The sequence below is a fragment of the Pagrus pagrus genome (assembly GCF_965226575.1).
Source record: "Pagrus pagrus genome assembly, chromosome: 8".
NCBI lineage: Eukaryota > Metazoa > Chordata > Actinopteri > Spariformes > Sparidae > Pagrus > Pagrus pagrus.
In genome coordinates, this window is record NC_140192.1 from 2,551,057 (window position 1) to 2,570,616 (window position 19,560).

At 42.0% G+C, this 19,560-nt stretch overlaps 3 protein-coding genes across 4 annotated transcripts; 2 read left to right on the forward strand and 1 right to left on the reverse strand.

The window, feature by feature from the left end:
* Positions 1 to 97: 97 nt before the first annotated feature.
* On the reverse strand, positions 98 to 5,172 carry ogfod2 (2-oxoglutarate and iron-dependent oxygenase domain containing 2). 2 transcript variants are annotated; one of them, XM_084360154.1, is made up of 7 exons: positions 4,949 to 5,172; positions 4,807 to 4,863; positions 4,009 to 4,119; positions 3,821 to 3,920; positions 3,572 to 3,693; positions 2,909 to 3,166; positions 98 to 2,330 (listed from the first exon to the last, which is right to left on the reverse strand). In XM_084360154.1, the coding sequence occupies exons 1-7, from the start codon at positions 5,084 to 5,086 to the stop codon at positions 2,067 to 2,069; spliced, it is 1,050 nt and encodes a 349-aa protein (XP_084216280.1). In that variant the 5' UTR covers positions 5,087 to 5,172; the 3' UTR covers positions 98 to 2,066. The 2 variants fall into 2 exon arrangements, with proteins under 2 accessions (XP_084216280.1, XP_084216279.1); XM_084360153.1 differs by having other exon boundaries at positions 3,572 to 3,696.
* A 174-nt stretch (positions 5,173 to 5,346) lies between these two features.
* On the forward strand, positions 5,347 to 9,040 carry LOC311260864 (gypsy retrotransposon integrase-like protein 1). The gene is made up of 8 exons (XM_084359124.1): positions 5,347 to 5,719; positions 6,249 to 6,442; positions 6,534 to 6,645; positions 6,750 to 6,888; positions 7,177 to 7,231; positions 7,344 to 7,601; positions 7,683 to 7,799; positions 8,499 to 9,040. Exons 1-8 carry the CDS (start codon positions 5,551 to 5,553, stop codon positions 8,754 to 8,756), a joined length of 1,302 nt encoding a protein of 433 aa, XP_084215250.1. The 5' UTR covers positions 5,347 to 5,550; the 3' UTR covers positions 8,757 to 9,040.
* Positions 9,041 to 10,656: 1,616 nt separating this feature from the next.
* On the forward strand, positions 10,657 to 19,227 carry abcb9 (ATP-binding cassette, sub-family B (MDR/TAP), member 9). Its single transcript, XM_084359321.1, has 12 exons — positions 10,657 to 11,049; positions 12,654 to 13,349; positions 13,945 to 14,059; positions 15,349 to 15,479; positions 15,562 to 15,767; positions 15,853 to 16,050; positions 16,137 to 16,265; positions 16,366 to 16,554; positions 16,710 to 16,883; positions 17,400 to 17,559; positions 17,930 to 18,066; positions 18,237 to 19,227. The coding sequence occupies exons 2-12, from the start codon at positions 12,662 to 12,664 to the stop codon at positions 18,558 to 18,560; spliced, it is 2,451 nt and encodes an 816-aa protein (XP_084215447.1). The 5' UTR covers positions 10,657 to 11,049; positions 12,654 to 12,661; the 3' UTR covers positions 18,561 to 19,227.
* Positions 19,228 to 19,560: the final 333 nt, after the last annotated feature.

The following is a 19,560-nucleotide window of genomic DNA, read 5'->3' on the forward strand; positions in this document are numbered from 1 at the left end:
GAGAAACACTCTCCTTTCCCCCCCGTCTCCCTCCAGTTCAACACTTCCATATTGGCACATTAACCCGGAAAACAAAAAGAAACAACCAAAAAAGACGTGATGTTGCTGCAAAGGATCGATTTATTTTGCAAGATGTAAGCGTACAGGTTTATATTTGTGACTCTGTATGAGAACATAACTCACTTCCACACAACACCACATGCATATGACAATAACAAGAAAGCTCACACGTGATGGATGTTCATGAACTGACCGATATAATTCATGTAATTAAAATTCCATTATTCCAAATCGTGTGCTTGTCCTGTGTTGAACATCCTCAGAACTAAGAAATCTGTGGTTCAGCGTTGTCAGAAGTAAAATACACTTCATCACAGATGTGTCATCTGTTGTTCCTGATCCAGGCTGCCGATCAGCAACAGTCAGAAAACAGTAAGCTCAGCTTGTTGCAGCTTATGAGAAAAACAAGCGCGTTATACCGGCAGAGGAACGGTTTAATATCAGCATTGTTGACTTCTGACAACCGTGACTGACAGATGAACATTTATGGGGAACGATTCTGTACTGGATGTGTTTATTGAAAGAGCTACTGGCACCAGAACTGACCTTATAAAAAAGATCTGGTATCTGACAGATGTGACCAATTATACAATTAAAAGGTGCTCTGTGGAGTTTGCTTGTGAACAAACTGGACATGTTTCCGCTCAGTGTTTCTCACTGAATTGTTTTGTGTGTCTGTCCTTGCAGTCTGAGAAAATGTCCTTCCTCATGAGACAATTAAAAAGCAGATTATTTTAATATTGTATCATCGACACTGATGGATGTAAGAACCGGATAAGCTGGTCGAGCTGGCTAACTTTTGGTTCGGCCCCCTGCTCACTTGAACGGCGATTAAATGATTTAATCATGTAGCTCTTCAAGACTTTACAAATGTTATCGGACCAAATGGTTCAAATTCTGATCAGGAAATTAGTCCAGGGGTTGTGCTTCTTTCACAACGTAAGCTCAGAGGAGAAAGTGTTTTTCGGCCGATGTGTGTCACGTGACGTGATTACACCTGGCGGCTTCTTTACATCCATGTTTACTAGCTTCTTTTCTTTTGGTCATAAATGTAGTTTCAAAAACTTAGTTTTACAGACTATGGTTTGTCAGTATTACACCACTTTTACAAGGAAAAGAGTGTGTATACAAAGGTTTTTTAAACCCGCTAGTAATCTGCAATTAACCGCGTTCACATTACCGGTGGACGAGTTTGTCTTTCTTTTTTTTTTCCCCCTTCGTGATCACGAATGTGCTGGAAAACAGGGAGCAGTAGAAAGCAGCAGATCATCAACCTCATCAGACTACATCCAGAAAAAGTCTCAGTCAATAATATTCTGAATTAAACACACTGTTTTTTTTCTGGAGCTAATAACTGAAGCTGCTAACGAGTGAGACGTCTCATCTCTTTCTGATCTCCGAGTCTCTTTAATTTCAGTCTCTCTTCAAAACTCAGCATCTGAGAGATCTCAACAAACCAGCAGCCTCGACTTTAACACACGTCATCGCATCGCGCCTGAAAAGCAGAGTAAAACTAGCGTGTTCACCCACGTTGTTTTCCTGATCATTTACATTCACACTGAACATTAAAGCCAGATGTTAGCGGGTGTTAGTGGGTTTTTTGGCCAGTGTGGAAGATGTACCCTGCCCTCGGTTCATATAAAGACACAGTAATAATATGTTTTTTATATTATTTGATTTGAAACAGTAAAGTCTCATCACTACTCTGAAGGTCTGAAACAGAATTATATTAATACCACTGCTATTATTAATAGTAAAGATTATAAATATTCATCATTCCAATTTGGAATACAGTCAAAGTGTTAATTTAATTAACTCCATTTAATGACTTTCTACAGTCACCCAGTGTCGTCTTGATTTATTCTACATCAATCAAACTGTCTATTAAATCAGCTGACAGAGAATTTAGACTGGATGAACCTAAATCATTTTCGAGGCGGCAGCATACGTTACTGTCTGCCACAGTGTGTCTACTTCCACCCGGTGGCTTAATTAACATCAGCACGTCACGTCAGCACACACGAAGGATTCAGCGTCGCAGAGTGTTTGGTGAAGCCGTCGGCGAAGCCTTCCCCTTCCACCAGCGTCGGCCTCTTGTTGCACATGGGACACAGTTTGTTGCGCTCCTGCGAGGCTCTCATCCAGATGATGAGGTTCCAGCGCTGGCCAGAAGAGATGGGCAGGGCCCCGTGCATGTGTTGGCCCCGGTGGAGGAGACCCTCGGACACCCTGTGTTCAACCTCCGAACACTCTGTCTCGCTTAAAGGCACCTGCAGGGGGCGACAAATCTACCAACTTTAGATGGGACTGAACATTTCTGCATGGAAATTATTGCACTGATCTCACAATATTCTCACATTTGCTGCTTTTATAGAAATTTTTATAGTAAATTTGGTGTTTTCATGTTTCTAAAACTATCAGCAACAATTAAACTTTAAAGGAAATATGATATATACGATTTAAATGAGTTCTCTCCGGTATATAACTGAAGTGTAGTTGAACTGGAGCTGAGGATTCCTGATTGGATCTGACCGTGAACCCAATGACACGTTTGGCGGCAACTTTTAAATCACAAGGTAGCCACGCCCTGAAGCCTAATTTACCCTAAATGGGGCCATAATTTACAAAATGAACATCATACTCTGTTGAAGAAAGCTTCAAACTAGAGATTAAGACCATAAACCCATCAGGATAATGTTTCCTGAGGTAATAAATCATGTGAGAAGAAGGGTCATAAGGTAACGTACAATTCAGCATATCATTACATCCCTATTATTTACTCCAAATAAACCTATACTTTAATAGCTTATAGTATAGATTTCTAACCATATATTCTGTTTCATCTCACCTGTTTCATATCACCAAAGTAAAGGTTTCCCTCAGTGAAGTCCTTGCCCAGGGAAACGTTCAGGGTGACCTCTGCGTTGTCGTAGTGGTAGCTCAGGTCCAGGTCTTCGTTCATGTCATATTTAACGACGAAGGCCTTGTGGCTGTCCAGACAGCGCCCCCCACAGTCCGGGTACAGCAGGGAGGTGAGCGGATGCAGGTAGCGCTCACGGAGGGGCGTGACGAAGCCCTCGTCGAAGCCCAGCTCGTTCAGGAGGATCTGGACCAGAAGGAAAATGAGAAGAATATCATGAATAAAAGGACTTCGGACACATCCTTCTGATATTCTTACATCTATACATATTTAATACAGAGCTCTTTCATGGCTTTAACATTATATATCATCCTAATTTAGTGTCTCAGACGAGGGGCTCCATCTTGGCTAGCAGCCGTATAGTGCAATTAATTTTACAGCCATACACTACAGGCATGTTACTGTGAAATTAGCACTTATTCTCCTTGACTTTCTTAGAAAATCCATCAAAGTGCCCACATGAACCTGCTTTACATATTTCATGACTGATGGGACCACAGTAGGTCAAGCACTCAGATATCCTGGCACAATAGAGATGAAATATGAATGACTGAGCGGTGATTAAATGGCCAGCAGGCGTAGAGACATTACCCCATAATGGTTCATGGTGTTGGGTCGTCCCTTGGGGGCGGAGGACTTCTCAAAGTGCTCCAGCTCCTCCACCAGCTCCTCACAGAAGCTCTTCTCAAACATGGGGAAGCGATACACTCTCCCTGCTTCAACAGGAGGACGGGAAAGAAATACAGATGTTCCATGTAACACTTTTTTAATTCTAATACAAATAATAACAGACTTCCAGGGCATTAAAACCTCAGTCAATACAAGCACTTTCCAGCTCACCTGCCTCTTCCTCCAACAAGTCCAAGAGACCTTCCACACTGGTGTCGCTGCTTCGACAGTACTGGACAATCTGCTTGAACTTCGGTGCGAGGTAGGACTCCTGAGGAGAAGAGGGGTGCAGGTGTGTCTCACTGTGGCGTTCATGACACATCAGTGACACTATGCGCAGTGGCTGACATGGTAAATACCTGCAGGTGGTAGACGTGAGGATGGAGAGGCTGGTACACGTCTTTTATAGCAGCAGCTCTCTCAGCAGAAGTCGTGCCGAGACGCCTTCGCCGGTCCACTTCCTGTGAAATCTGAACGCAGCCACTATTGATTAGCTTCATTATCTGTCACTTCTTTATACACGGTTTCATCTCAGTTCAGGTCAGATTCTGAGAAACTGACACCACAATACAGAGAATAAATTAGGGGTAGACCGATTATCGGGGCCGATGTTTAGCACGTTTTCTGATTATAGATATCTGAGATTTTTCTGTCAGATCGCCTTTAAAATAAACTAATTTAATTTATAAATGAGCTACTTTGGCTCTGATGCAGCTTCGTCTCACACAATGTCCCGCCTGTGTATCTGACTGGTAACACGTAACAATTAATAGCCTATAAACACTGAATAATCTGAATCTGCAAAGTAACTAGTAACTAAATGTATCAAATAAATGTACTGTAGAGGAAGTATAAAGAGGAAATACTCAAGTAAAGTACCTCAAAATTGTATTTAATAACTAGTTTAGTAACTGAATCAATACATAATTCCTAAACTTTTCCTTTCGAGTTGTGTTTTGTATTCTTCAGTCAGACGGATCTTGTGACGTGTTGTTAGATGATTGTCTTGAAATGTCACGATTATTGCAAAAATCGCTGTATCGTGATATTATCGTTATCGTGAGCAATGAATAGTGAATATCGTATTGTGAGTTACTATTTGAGACCCTGTTGTGTTGTTGTTGTTTTCTTGGTCACACACACACACACACGCTTACCTTGTTAAGCACATCCTCAAACTGTCGGTCCGTCACACAGCCCAGCCTCCTCAGCAGCTGCACATCAATAATGAACCCAGGTGTCAGTCATGTCATGTCATGTCGCTCCACACACTGTTAATGTTGTTATAATGTGACTCACTGCTTCATAGTCCAGTCTGAACTGCTGCTCCGACACGAAGCGGACATGCAGGCTGTAGTCCTCCAGGAAAAAGTTGTCAGTTGTGAAACAGTTGCAGAAATAAAACTGAGGACTTTCGTCGGTTTCCTCGGTTGTCATTACAGCTCGTTCAGAAGAAATAACCTCAGTAAAACACGCAGGAAACGTTCAGTGACGAGCTACAACAACAAAACAATAACACTTCTTCTTCTTCTGCTGCTCCTGCGGCTTCTTCTTCTTCGTTTTCTGGGCGGCTGGCAACCTACGAATCGGCGCGTTACCGCCACCACCTGGTGTGGAGTGTGGCTGTAGTACCATTGGATGTCCAGCAGGAGGCGGAGGGGGCGCTAACCATAAAAAGTAGATACCGGCCGCAGAAGATCAACAGTAGAAGAAGAAGAAGAAGAGCGGAGCCAAACACACGCTTTGTGCCGTCAGCCTGTTGTGATCTGTTGTGGATTAACTGTCGTCGTTAGCAGTGGCTAGCACGGCTATTAAATATGCCGATTAGCAGCTAGCATATTTATGTTCGCTGAGGTTTGTAACCGCTGTCCGTTGTGCTACTTTACAAAGTCTAAGCGGAAATGTTAAGCGTGGAGTCGTTGCAGGTGGCTGAGGAGGAGGTGGTCGAGTCCAGCTCCAATAAACTCGGTGACATTTACACCTTCGTGGCTAAAGGCTGCTTCCCTCAGACCATGAACCCTTTACGAAAGAAGAACCTCAAACGATACGCCCAGAAGTTCATCATTGACGGTGAGGATTCCTGGAAAACCCACTGAGAATGCGTTGCCTTTCTCTAGCTGACATTACGAACTTCCATTTGAAAAACGTGCAATTTTAATGTATAAAGAAGTATATATCTTGTGGGACATAATGTTATATATTTAATGAATATGTAGGAGCCTGTAGAAAATCCGGCACACTAACTGAGCGTTTAAACATACCCAGCACTGTGTATCAGGTATATCTCAACTTCTAAAACTGGCTTTAAGTTATAGAAGAGAATAAGCTTCTTATGAAAGTCAACATTTTCTGGATATAAGAGGAGTTTGGTAAATATAGTGTAAGCCGAACTGATGAGTGGACTTGAACTGCTCTTCACAGATAAAGTTGTGTTTGAACCCGCTTGTCTACCTGTCAAGATGAGCAAGACAACATTAAATACTCATTTCTTTGAATTGAGTTTGGCCGCAAGTACTCATGAAGGGGTCTGCGGGAGCCTTATATTGTCAGGATGTCACATGCGTGTCAAAGCATGTTCTCATCACACGTCTTTTATAAGAGGGCAAGCTGTACTATGTGGGACCCAAGAAAGAAGAGAAGAGGGAGGTGGTCATCGAGGCCGAGAGGAAGAGGCAGATTTTCCTCGACTGCCACTTTAATGACATCGGTCATCACCTGGGCCAGAAGAAGACTGTCCACAGGATCCAGAGCAAGTACTACTGGCTGGGGATCATCAAGGACGTGGTGGATTGGGTACACACATTTTTATGTCTTCGGTGTTCTGTTAACATCTCTGGGACATAAAGACAAAACTGTCTAACATTAATGATAACTGCTGTTTCAGATAAAAGTATGTGACACCTGTCAGCACACAGAGAGGAGTAAAAACCTGGCGAGGATTGTTCGGCCCATAAAAGTGGACGCACCTTGGGAGATTGTTGGGATTGATATTATAGGTTTGTGCCTCAATTAAATCCATCAATTATTTTATTTTTTTTCACTGTATTTGATTTATTTTCACACTTTGAGACCTGCTGTCTGTCCTCTGTTCTCTCACCAGGTCCTTTCCCAGAGACCCAGCAAGGCAACACCAAGGTTACAGTCCTTATTGATTACTTTAGTAAATGGCCAGAAGCTTTTCCAGTGCAAAAGACAGATGCTCTCTCTGTTGCGCGATGTATTTCCAAATGCATATACAGGTGAAAACATTTCACAAAATCTTGACTAATCATACTGAGGTTTAAACGACGGGTTTTTAAAATGTAATTTGCCAGTATGTTTGATTTTCTTCACTACATGATACCATTTAAAACCAAATTACTCAATGTGTTTGACATAATTTAATTCTGGCCACGATTTGCCTCCAAATCTTTAATGAACGGCCACTTTTAGGATGCTAATATTTTATTCTAACCCATGTTGATACACACAAAATTACACTATTCTGAAACCTGATTTTGAATTAATTTTGTTCTCTGTTCAATCAGGTTTGGTGCCCCCAAAACAATAGTGTGCACGCAGAACGCTGACTTCTGTGATGAGGTGAGATGTGAGTCACAAAGTATATTTAAATAAACTGATGAATGAGAGGATGAGATTGTAGCGCTTCTGTTGTCGGGCAGTTTCCTCATTGCTCCTGCTGTGTGTTTCCTAGGTGACGAAGCTGCTGTGCGACAGGTGGAGCATCGTGCAGAAGGTGTCTCCTCTGGACCATCCTCAGCTCAACCCGCTGCACGACTGCACTTGTACTTTACTGAAGGACGCCGTGGTGCAGATGGTGACGGAGAAGCAGGCCGACTGGGACGACTTCCTGGACCCGGTGCTGTTTCTGTTCAGGACGTCCACCAACCCTACAACCAAGTTCACACCTTATTCCCTCATGTTCAACAGGATGGCTAATTTACCAAATGAGGTCCAGACTCCCTTGTTGAGATAAAACAAATCTAACAGTGTGGTTTGTTTCTGATCACTAATTTTCTTTCCTTCCCTCTAGACGTCATTGAGCCTCCTGAATTATGACGACCAAGAGCAGGATATGTATTCCACAAAGGAGAAGGCCTCAACGTATATGACAATAATGCAGGAGCAGCAGAACTCTGTGAAACAGCTGGTAAGTCATGTTGCTTTGTCTTGTATTGATACAATCAGTTCTGAAGAAAAGCAAAAACAACACCGACACACACACACACACACACACACACACACACACACACACACACACACACACACACACACACACACACTGCAAAAAGGGTCTGTATTGCAGATGTGAAAATCCAAACAGTCAGACGGTGTGCTAGCTGCCTCCAACACACAGTCTTTCAGAAAATTCCCCACCAGTGAAAGTCTTTCTATGTTTAACGAGCTTGTCTGACAGCACTTAACTAACTTTGGTTGCTGATTCTTGGACGGTCGACTCCTTGTTGATATTTTGGAGATTATTTATTTTTTAGGACGACGCAGCAATTGCATCAGTGGCAGGAAGTTTCATGTTCAATTAGGTATATTTTTTATGTCCCTCGGTCACGATACTTGACATATCATGACATGTTGGACACAGTTAGGTCATTATGATTATGCATCTTCACCTCTTGTGAGCACATTTACTACATGACTTAACACTAGTTTTACTAATGTTTTGTGAGACAGCAAATAAAATATTTACAAATACACACATCTGTCACCTTAATTAATTAATTAACATAACTGGCTGTGTGAAACATATGGTCAGCTCAGATGTTATGTCTGTTTTTTTTACTTTTCCACATCCCTTCTGTTCTGTGTCTGAATGTGTGTGTTCCCTTTCTAGGTAATAGCCAATATGAACGCAGCCTACAAACAAGAGAAGAAGAAGAACGCCAAGCGGAGGACAAACAACATCCCCTCCATGACCTTTAAAATCGCAGATCCTCTGTTCGGTGCAGGAGACTCGCCCTCCCCGAAAAAACTGAAAGAGAGTTTATATTTGTCCTTTCCTGTTGAGACGGTGCTGGCCACCGAGCAGAGCGGCTCAGAGGACATAAAGACCGAGTTAGCGTATCACTTAGCCGAGGCTGACGTCCACTGAGGAGGACGGTGTGAAAACAGTGCGGAGAGGACACATCAGTGGAGCACGACGACATGTTGTCAGGAGCCGCCTCAAGTCTTTGACGGATCGGATGGGAAACCAGACGTTGAACAGAATCTGGCCAAAGAAATGGCAGTAACACTGACCCACATGTACTGTTGAGCTTTCCCAACAAAAAAGCAGTTTCCCATGAAAATGTTGTTAATTTATTTGTTTTCACTTTTGTCATACAAAAGACTTTTCAGCTACGGTACTTTGAAATAAATCTATTGCTTCATTTTTAAGCCCTGGTGTTTTGTCATTACATGGTGGGAAATAAGGATTTTCTCCTGAGCGTTTGTTAGTGTTATTAAGTGGAGTCTTTATCTTTAAAATAACTGGATTTACATTAACCAGTACGCACTTTCACATGCTTTTATTAATAAAGTCCACAAAGCATTGTGATTTATACTTATGGACAAACCACCACCAGATACCAGAGTCTGAATGTGCTCAGACATTGAGAATATGTTTGAGTCAGGAGCATTGACAATAATGTCAGAGTTTCAGTTTCCAAATGTTTGCTAGAACAGTAGTTAATTTATGCAAACATTAAAGGAACAGTTCACCCAAAAATGAAAATTCTGGCCTTATCTCCTCCCCTCATGCTGATGGAAAGTCAGGTGAAGGTTTTCTTAGTCCATAAAACATTTCTGGACCTTCACAACAAAACAACGTTGCTGCATTCTCCTAAATAACTGAAGTATCACTATTGCAACTTTAAAGCGGCACTGTGTAGTTCTGGAGAAGAAATTCAAACTCAGAATTTTAATATTTACAATAATAATGAGGTTATAATACAAACTTATTTCCCATAAGTCAATAAACAAGCTGTTCTCAGAGAAAAATAAGGTCCCAGAACACTGTTAGAAGCTAGAAAGGTGGCAGGGTCCGCCACATATAAACAAAGTAAAACAGTATGAAATTGTGTTGTCCTTAAAGGTCAGTTTAGTCAGTCATGAAAACAAAGAGTTTGATTATTCAGTTTGTTTGGAAAATGAAGATCTTCTCTGATCCCTCTGAGTAACATTTCTTCCCCAAAACTACAGAGTGCACCTTTAAAATTTGTTAGTGTAAAGTCTAGATGTCTGATGTGAATATTCCTCATACACATGAACATTCCTCATACTCATACACATGATCAATAATCAATTATTAATGGCTATTACTCCTCAGGGAAACTTAAAAATACTATTATTTATATTATTTATATTGTATAAATATATTTTAGTAACCAACTATCACAATGCTCAAATTGACCAGCTATATAATTTGATTAAAATTGCTCTATTTTTACACTCTGGACAGTAAAAGTCCTCCCATCACACTGAGGAGACTCATCGAGACAAGTTTGTTTTCGCTCTTGAACGCTCACTAAAAATACCTGGTGGGAGGAGCCACAGCACGTTCACTTCCGCAACAACTGAGATCAGAGAGGCGAAAAGCAGAGGAGGTTTCATTCTGCTCCATTATCCGTGCACTGAAATTTATGGTTAGACTTAAGAGACTTTAAGAGTGTCTTTTTATCAAATACAAACAGACCGAGGGGACACATGAAATAACAATTCACAAGGATAAGCGGATAATTTGAAGACTTATTTTTAACATTTCAGGACAACTCGGGTAGCTGTTTTGATGATTTGAGAATTGTGAGGGTGAGTGTTCTTCCCTTTAAATGTAACGTGATGTGATTGATGCCAAGTAGGCTATAACTTTGTATTTACAATACTGACATAACTGTCTCAGCTAATAATAATAATAATAATAATAATAATAATAACTGCCATTGTTGGTCGTTGTCAGGTAACTGACTCTGACAGCTGTGCATCGTCTTTAAAATAGACGATCTTGGATACCGGTGTCCCCTGGCTTCATCTGTCAAACTTAGCTCAGTTTGAGACGCGGTTTCTGCCTGTTAGCCTCCATTTTTACGCCGCTGTATATGTTTAAAATGAAAAAAGAAAGAGTGTAGTAAAGTATTTCATGTTCCCGAGGACAGCTGGCTGGACATGGGATTTTAAAAAAACACGGACGAATTTGAAACCTGACGCAACACAGCTCAACGCCGGGCTAACAGCTAGCTTACAATGCTAGCTAATGATTTGTAGGAATGTGCTTCAGACTGATGCTGCAGCCACACTGGACGCTCCCCTCCAGCTCTGACAGATTATAGTTTACCAGCTTTATAGGACACTTCATCTTCACCGAGGCAACCAGCCGCAGGACACCGGAAGTGCATTCCTTCAAAATAAAAGTAAGTGTCAAACAATAACTAAACGTCATCACTGCTCAAATTCTGAGATCTCAAAATATCCAGGAATAATTTCTGCAGTATGAGCATGAATGTAAGGTTTACCTGCATTTTAATCTAGCTGGAGTGGTTCTGGTTTTTGTCAATGACAGCTGAGCTGCCATGAAAGCAAGGGGGGTCTCTAAAACACTGAATAAACTTCATTACAAATTGTGATTTTCTCATTCTTATGAGTATTTTTACATTAATGATTACAGGTCGACCGATATGGCTTTTTTTTAGGGCTGATTCTGAATATTTGTTACCGATATTCATTTGCAGTAAAACATTTTGCAGTTCAACAAAGAGTGATAAAGTTAAGGAGCCCCCTAAGGGCCAGAGAGGTTTACGTGGCCCTCAGCCCTGTGCCTGATCTAGGCCAGACAGGTTAAGCATGTCCTGCTGTGTAACTAGAGGGAGGGAGGTATGTATTTACTGTTAACTGTACAGCAGAAGATTGGGGAGAGTCGGAAGAGGCCGGTGTGTCTGATCCATATTTACACAGCTCAGCTATTGAAGTATTGCGAGGGAACGCAAAAATATTTCTAAAAAAAATTCTCACCGTGACCCTAAGCATGAAATAAAACTAAGTTTACTCAAGTACTGTTCTTAAGTACAATTTTGAGGTGAGAATTTCCTTTTCTGCTACTTTATGCTTCCTCTCAACTACATTTATTTGATAAATTTAGTTACTAGTTACTTTGCAGATTCAGATTAGTCAGTGTTTAAAGGCTATAATTTATGACGTGCCACCAATCAGATATTGTTGTGGGCAGAACATTGTGTTGAGAGGATGTTGCATCAGATCCAAAGTAGCACATTTTTAAATTTGTTGTATTTTATCAGCAATCTGACAGAAAAAATCACCGATACCGATAATCTACCAACAATGCTGAATATCGGCCCCGATAATCAACCAATCGCCTATCAATGATAGTAAAAACATGTTTTCCAGTGGTACAGTGGCACCATATTCTCTCTGAATGACAGACAATGACCATATAAGTCTCTCCCTCTGAGTTGTGTGCTAATGTACCTTTTCAAATTAAAAATCATTAATCATTGTTATGATCTACTTGACACAATTGTTGCTAGGAGTGGGCTGCTGTGTGTGTGTGTGTGTGTGTGTGTGTGTGTGTGTGTGTGTGTGTGTGTGTGTGTGTGTGTAAAAGTCATGGACCTGGACCACGTAATGAAGTGAAGTCACTTGTGACACACCAATTGTATTAAAGAATACAACATATTTGACAGTAAACGTGTCAAATTTTACAAATCCAGTAAACAGTCCCCAATATAGGCTACTTCTTTTGGAAAAAGAAGACGGTGGCAAAAGTCACCAGATTCCCTTAAAAAAACACTACATTTTAAGACTTGCTGTGTGAAGAGACACTGTATGAACTTTGTGAAATGCTGTATACAACATATTCTTAACTATTTGGGCCTGCTTGTTCATTCGGCAAACGTTATACATGAGGATATTTCTATTTGTGTAATAAACGTATCCGTTTATTTGCATAGGCTATGCTATGCTGGTAGTACTGATCATTACTCTCTGTTTAACTCTCCAGATAACAGCATGGGCCTCAAAGTAGCTGTGAGCTGCACTGTGTCGTTCACCCTCCTGGACGTGGTAGTGACGACCGTCCTGTACACACATGGATCACACTTGAGCATGTTCAAAGAGGAAACCCTGAACTTTAACGTCCTCGAGTCAACGTTGGACCTCTGGGGGACCGTCCTGCTCAGAGCCTGCCTCCTGCTGGGAGCCTCCATCGGGGTGTCATGGAATAGAGAAGACGGCCCACCGAGGGCAGCTAAATTCACCCCCCTTACCGTCTTCATCTGTTTGGTCTTCATCACCTACACCCTGGCAAAGCTGCTGATGCTGACTGAGCCAGCTGAGGGAGCTCCAGCGCTGACCCATCGGCCCTGGGTCCTGAGCTTGATATGTTGGACTTGTGCCTCTTCTGTGGGTGTCATGCTGTTTTGGAGGCTGCTGGGGATGCAGTCCAATTCAGCGAGCAGTCGCAGCAGCAGAAGCAGCAGGAGCAGTGAAGGTAGAGGGCGGGCTGAGGACACTGAAAAGCTCGTGGAGGGAGCTGGTGAGGAGGAGGAGGACGTGGGGGGTGAGAGGAGGAAGAAGATGACGGAGGAGGAGGAGAAGACGAGCTCTGGGGCAACACTGGGACGTCTGCTGGCCTACTCCAGGAAGGATGGTGGGCTGCTATCATTAGCCGTCATTTCCCTCCTCATCTCTTCTGTGTGTGAGTGTCTTAGATAAAGAAATATGAATCAGATGTCCAACGTTCAGCTCCATCAAATGTTTAATTTTTTCTGTTACTAAGGATTGCAACACTTATGTGAAATAGGTCATCGGCGTCTTTGAACCGCTGTTGTGTTTAAGTACTAGGTGATAGTTCATGACCGTCTGACTCATTCCAGATTACACAGATTGCTCTCATCAAGTGCAACCAAGTGCAACAGCGGCTAATCTTTAGAGTCAAAATGAAGACATTCGGATACATAAGGTTTTGTTTTCATTAGTTTATAGCACAGAGGGAAAAAAAGAAACACAGTAAGAGATCAGAACAGAGGTAGAGGGACCTAATAGCACCTTAATGAAGATGTAGTGTGTTATATATTACATATTAACACACATAATAAGCTTCAAAACAGCTATAAAACCATTCAGTGTAAGTAAAGACCACAACTCATCTTTATTATTGAATGATTAGTCTGCTGATTACTTGCACCAGCACGTCGTCACGACTAAGAGCTCACGTATGTAAAGTCACTTCACTAAGACCCAAAAGTAAGTGGACGGTCTTTAAGTTCTGTTTCTGTCTCTGTAACCTGCAGGTGAGATCTTCATACCTTACTGGTACGGGAAAGCTATAGACAGCATTGTGGTTCAACAGAGCATGGAGCATCTTGCTAAGCCCGTGCTCACACTGTTCACACTCGCCTTAGTCAGGTGAGTATCTACAGGTGATATCAGCGGTGAATGGGTTGGATGTGATGTCATCATCAGTGTGTTCCTGTATGCACTTTCAAAATAAAATAACTGGCCTGAAAGAGACACTATAATTACAGAGACACAGGTCTATTTGAACGTGTTGCTAACCAGGACTCTTATGTTGTGAACTGTCATCATCATTTTTTAGCATACTGTTTTACTTTATTTATATGTGGCGGACCCTGCCACCTTTCTAGCTTCAAACAGTGTTCTGGGACCTTATTTTCCTCTGAGAACAGCTTGTTTATTCAGTTATGGAAAAAATAAATATTTCCTAGTTTGTATTATAATAACATCATAGATACTACACGTATGAAAATTCTGAGTTTGAATTTCTTCTCCAAAACTACATAGTGCTCTTCAAATATTTGTTTACCCAAAAAAGAAAATTCAGTCCTTATCTACTCTCCCCCAAGTTCAGTTCAACAACAAAACTTTTCTGGAGCTTCACAGCCTGCTCGCTGTAATCCGAGTCTCCAGAAGCCCCAAGATCCCAGATGAATTTGAAAAGATGTTATGTACACCCTCTTTATAACCCAAGTCTTCACTGTCCCGTCAGCATGCAAACCATCTGAGCACAACTGTGCGTCAAAGGTGTGAATATTGTGTATTACCGCACGCCGTCTGAAGTAGGTGCTCAAGTTCCACCACGTGCCAAGATTGTAAATATGTCTTTTCAAACACAGAGACTTTGATTACGCCGGACGAACTGTATGGAGCCATTTTATGTTTTCTCCCGTTGTTTTTTAAAAACATTTTTAAAACAAGTCCCCATCTACTTCAGGTGTTTAGTTGAATTCTGCAACACTGTTTTGCCTCGAAGCTCCAGAAATGTTTCAGGACTACGAAACTTCACCTGACTTTCCATCAGCATGAAGTGAACTTGTCCTTTAAAATAATATTGCAATATTTTTAGGTTTTAGTTAACGTGAGTTTACAAAGTTAGTTCAGAAATGGAGTCTGCTAACATGAATGAACGAGCGGCTTCCAACACGACACAAAAGTTTACTGTAATGCAGCCTTTCAAACCAATCACTTATTATATTAAGATATACAGTATAGTCTCATACATCACAATATTGATATCTGTCCTCCTGGACAGTACACAGAGATGGGAGGCATCAGTCTGATGGTGTCTAATAATAATAATAATAATGACAATAATGATATAACATATGGCAAAGGCAGGACGTCACAAATAAAAAGCCAAACTTAAATGCTTTATGACGCTTCCACCCCCTCCTCAGCTCACTCGCAATGGGAGTACGCGGAGGAGTCTTCACCCTGACGATGGCCAGATTAAACCTTCGACTCAGGAACCATCTCTTCAGAACTCTGATGAGGCAGGAGATTGCCTTTTTTGATGAAAACCATACAGGTGATATAAAAACACCACACGTGCATCCATCCTGAAATGTATCAACAAAGAGCTGTCCTCACACGCCTCTGTCACTCTGCAGGTGACATCCTTTCACGTCTGTCATCCGACACCACCCAGGTGAGCGACCTCATCTCCCAGAATGTCAACATCTTCCTGCGGAACGCCATCAAGGGCGCCGGCGACTTCATCGTCATGTGTGGGATGTCCTGGAGGCTCTCGCTGGTGACCATCATGGGATTCCCTTTCATCGCCCTCGTCTCTAAACTTTATGGAGAATACTACAAGGTACAGCAGCTCTGCGTCTGTGTTGATCATTTAATCTGCAGGTAAAATTAAAAAATGTACATCTTTTGTATTTTCTTTTTCCCAGAAATTAACCAAAGAGGTGCAAACAACACTAGCAGAGGCCAATAAAGTTGCAGAAGAAACGATTTCAGCCATGAGGACAGTACGAAGCTTTGCTAACGAGGGCGGGGAGGCAGACTCGTACTATGCCAAGCTTCTGGTCATGTACCAGCTCAACAAAAAACAAGCGCTGGCTTACGCTTGTTACATGTGGTCCAGTTGTGTAAGTTTCAGCAGTTGTCCCATCAAATGAAGATGTGAAGCTCTAAATGTAGATGTTACAGTGTTTTTTCTGTGTGTGTGTTTCAGATCTCAGAGCTCGCTTTAGAAGTTGCGATCCTCTACTATGGCGGCCACCTTGTCATAACAAAGCAGATGAGCAGTGGTGCCTTGATAGCTTTCTTCATATACATGCTTGAACTGGGAGAGAGTCTCGAGGTATTTCATCAGTTTTATGAATGTTCATTCATCGTGTGAGTATGAAAACACTCAGAGGACACTATCCCTTTAACTGGTGTCACATGTGGTTTATCTACAGAACATAGCATCAGTGTACACAGGCCTCATGCAGGGAGTCGGAGCTGCTGAGAAGGTTTTTGAGTACCTGGACAGGGAGCCCAAACACCCAGCTGACGGCACGGAGGCTCCAGACACATGCACCGGGCTGGTTGAATTCAAAGACGTCACATTTGCATACCCAATGCGCCCTGAGACTGATATACTCAAGGTTTGTTCTGAGGGATTGTGTGTGCCACAAAATGTTGTGTATAAAACTCTTAAAACACTATTCAGAACTGATCGGTTTGGCAGATACCAGCGTTAGACTGCTATACTGCACACGTTTGCTCATGAAATCACTCCTCGATGATGTGTGTTTTGCAGGGAGTGTCGTTCACTCTGCCGCCCGGGAAGGTGACGGCGCTTGTGGGACCTTCAGGCAGCGGAAAGAGCTCCTGTGTGAGTCTGCTGGAAAACTTCTATCTTCCTCAGCAAGGCCAAGTGCTGCTGGATGGAAAGCCAGTGCACACCTTCAGGCACGACTACTTCCACGCCACGGTCAGTCTACATTAAGGAGGCTGTTCAGACCACGTACATCACTCGGACAAATGGAAATTATGTCTTTTACACAAAGAAATACATAACTGAATGTATAACATTTGCTGAATGCCAGAAGAAGGACAAAATAATTTGTAAAAATTTCATAAAGTTTGGAACATTTCTTCAAGTAACAGGTCACAAAACTGTGCCATTTTTAAGGGAGTCTGACGATATTGAGGTTTCTAGTTCAGTGGTGAAATCAGTTGAGACACAAGCATCTGCTGCTAACGTTGGAGGGTTAAGTAAGCCCAAACATGTAATATGTATTGAAAATCCATTCTGCCTGTTGTTGTGGCTTCTTCTTCTCGTTTTGCAGAGGACGACAGCTGAGTAGCACATATGCAAACACACTGCTAAAGGATGTGGCTACATACAGCCCAGACCACCTGTGAATGTGGTCTGAGAGATCAGATCTGAAATGTGTCAGGGTGCATTGTGGGGGTGTGCTATCCATTTGCTGTTTCGTTTCCGCAGGTGTCTCTTGTGGGCCAAGAGCCGGTGCTGTTTGCTCGGACGGTCAAGGAGAACATCACCTATGGCCTGACGGACACCCCAGTGGAGGCTGTGACGCAGGTTGCCACCAAGGCTAATGCTCACGATTTTATCACCACCCTCCCTAAAGGCTATGAGACAAGTAATTACTATATGCATTTATTTATGATTCAGCCATTGATGTGTTGTAGTAATGAAAAAAAGGTGATAAGCTTGGACACTAAGACTAAGAGACAGCTGTCTGTATTATTGCTAGAGAGGGGTTTAATGAGGTAATAATACAAACTAAGAAATATTTATTTTTTCCGTAAGTGAATAAAAAAGCTGTTCTGGGAGGAAAATAAGGTCCCAGAAACTGTTTAAAGCAGAAATGCTCCCAAAAAGAAATATTAAAAGACCTAATGGGTAACTACATATTACTGTTTAATCAGAAGGACATTGAGCTGACTGCCATCTGTGCATCATAAAGATGAAGTCATGCTGTTGAGTCATCGCTGCTTATCGTTCCCCAGGTGTTGGAGAGAAAGGCACCCAGCTGTCGGGGGGCCAGAAACAAAGGGTGGCCATTGCAAGAGCTCTGATCCGTAACCCTCGTGTTCTTATCCTGGACGAGGCGACCAGCGCCCTGGATGCAGAGAGTGAACACATCGTAAGTGAAAGGCTACATGTACTTACGCCAAAAAGAAATCTGATGTACAGGAGGTGAACAAAGGAGGCACAATAATCCAATAAAGCACCCTGATGATAAACTCTTTAGTTTTTGTGTGTGTTGCTTCTTCTCTGTGATGATGTTGTTCATCTCTGCTGTACCTACTGCAGGTCCAGGAGGCTCTGAACAACATTATGCAAGAGCACACGGTGTTGGTGATCGCCCATCGGCTTAGCACGGTGGAGAAGGCGGACAACATCATCGTAATCGACAAGGGACACGTGGCCGAGCAGGGGTCTCACAGTCAGCTGATGGCCAGTGGGGGGCTTTACTGTAAGCTGGTGCAGAGGCAGGTCCTAGGCATCGAGACTGGGGAGAAGGACCTCAGCCCGTCTGAAAAACTCAGCTGGAGGTCTGATGGTGGAAGGCAGCGGAGACGACAAAGCAGCAGCAGCAGCAGCGCCAGTGAGTCTGAGTGCAACCTGCGCTATTGAGAATGATCTGCAGTGCGTGGAAATGGACTGATGGATGTTTCTGAGGGATCATAGCTTTTTGGAATATTTGGGGATATTTTGTGCAGCTGTTCAGTAGCCTGGAGTCTAAAACTTTTCATGTAACAAGAAGAAAAGGTTGAACCGCAGACTGCTTCAAACACTCCAAGTATTTGTGTCCAAAATCAGGACAAACTACATGTCAGAACTAGTTTAGGTTAAGATGTACTTATAGGTGAACTAAGTGGCATTATTAAGTTAACTATATGGAGTTGAATGTATCAAAACATATCATAGACTGTTGTGTTTCTTTATAAGAAAGCTCTATAATGACTACAAAGAGAAGACGCCTTTGTCTGTTGCACTGAAGGCATTATACAGATTTATTTTGTTGTGAGAATAAATCAATTAATGACACTAGAGATACATGATGTATAAATTACTGTAAATGAAAAACACACGTTTAAAAGATGTACTGCATGTTGGCCTTTATGGAAACAGACATGTTGGATTAAAACCAAATGCTGCGTTCAATGTCTCCTTGTAAACCCCCCCATTCAGATATCAGTCGATGTAAACTTGGACTGACACATTGGTTGTGTTTTGAAAGTCACTATAACCACCTGTGGTTTTGCCATTGCACAATGTAGATAAAGTATATTCTTTTAAACCAGAAGCAAAGTGTGTGTATATGCATGTAAATCTACAGCACATAGGCCTGTGTATGTATTTCTTATGTTACAATACCGAGGGCATCTCAAAACATTTTTATATCGTGGAAAAGTTCATGTTTTTCCCATAATTTAATTCAGAAAGTGAAACTTTCATATATAATTTGTTCATTACACATAAAGTGAAATATTTCAAGGCTTTTTTTGTTTTAATGTTGATGATTACGGCTTACAGCTCATGAAAAAATTGTACTAGTCCTTAGTAGTTACGAGTCCTCTGTACCGTATGGAGATGCTGGTTTCCTTTCCCAGCAGGACTTGGCAGGACTGCC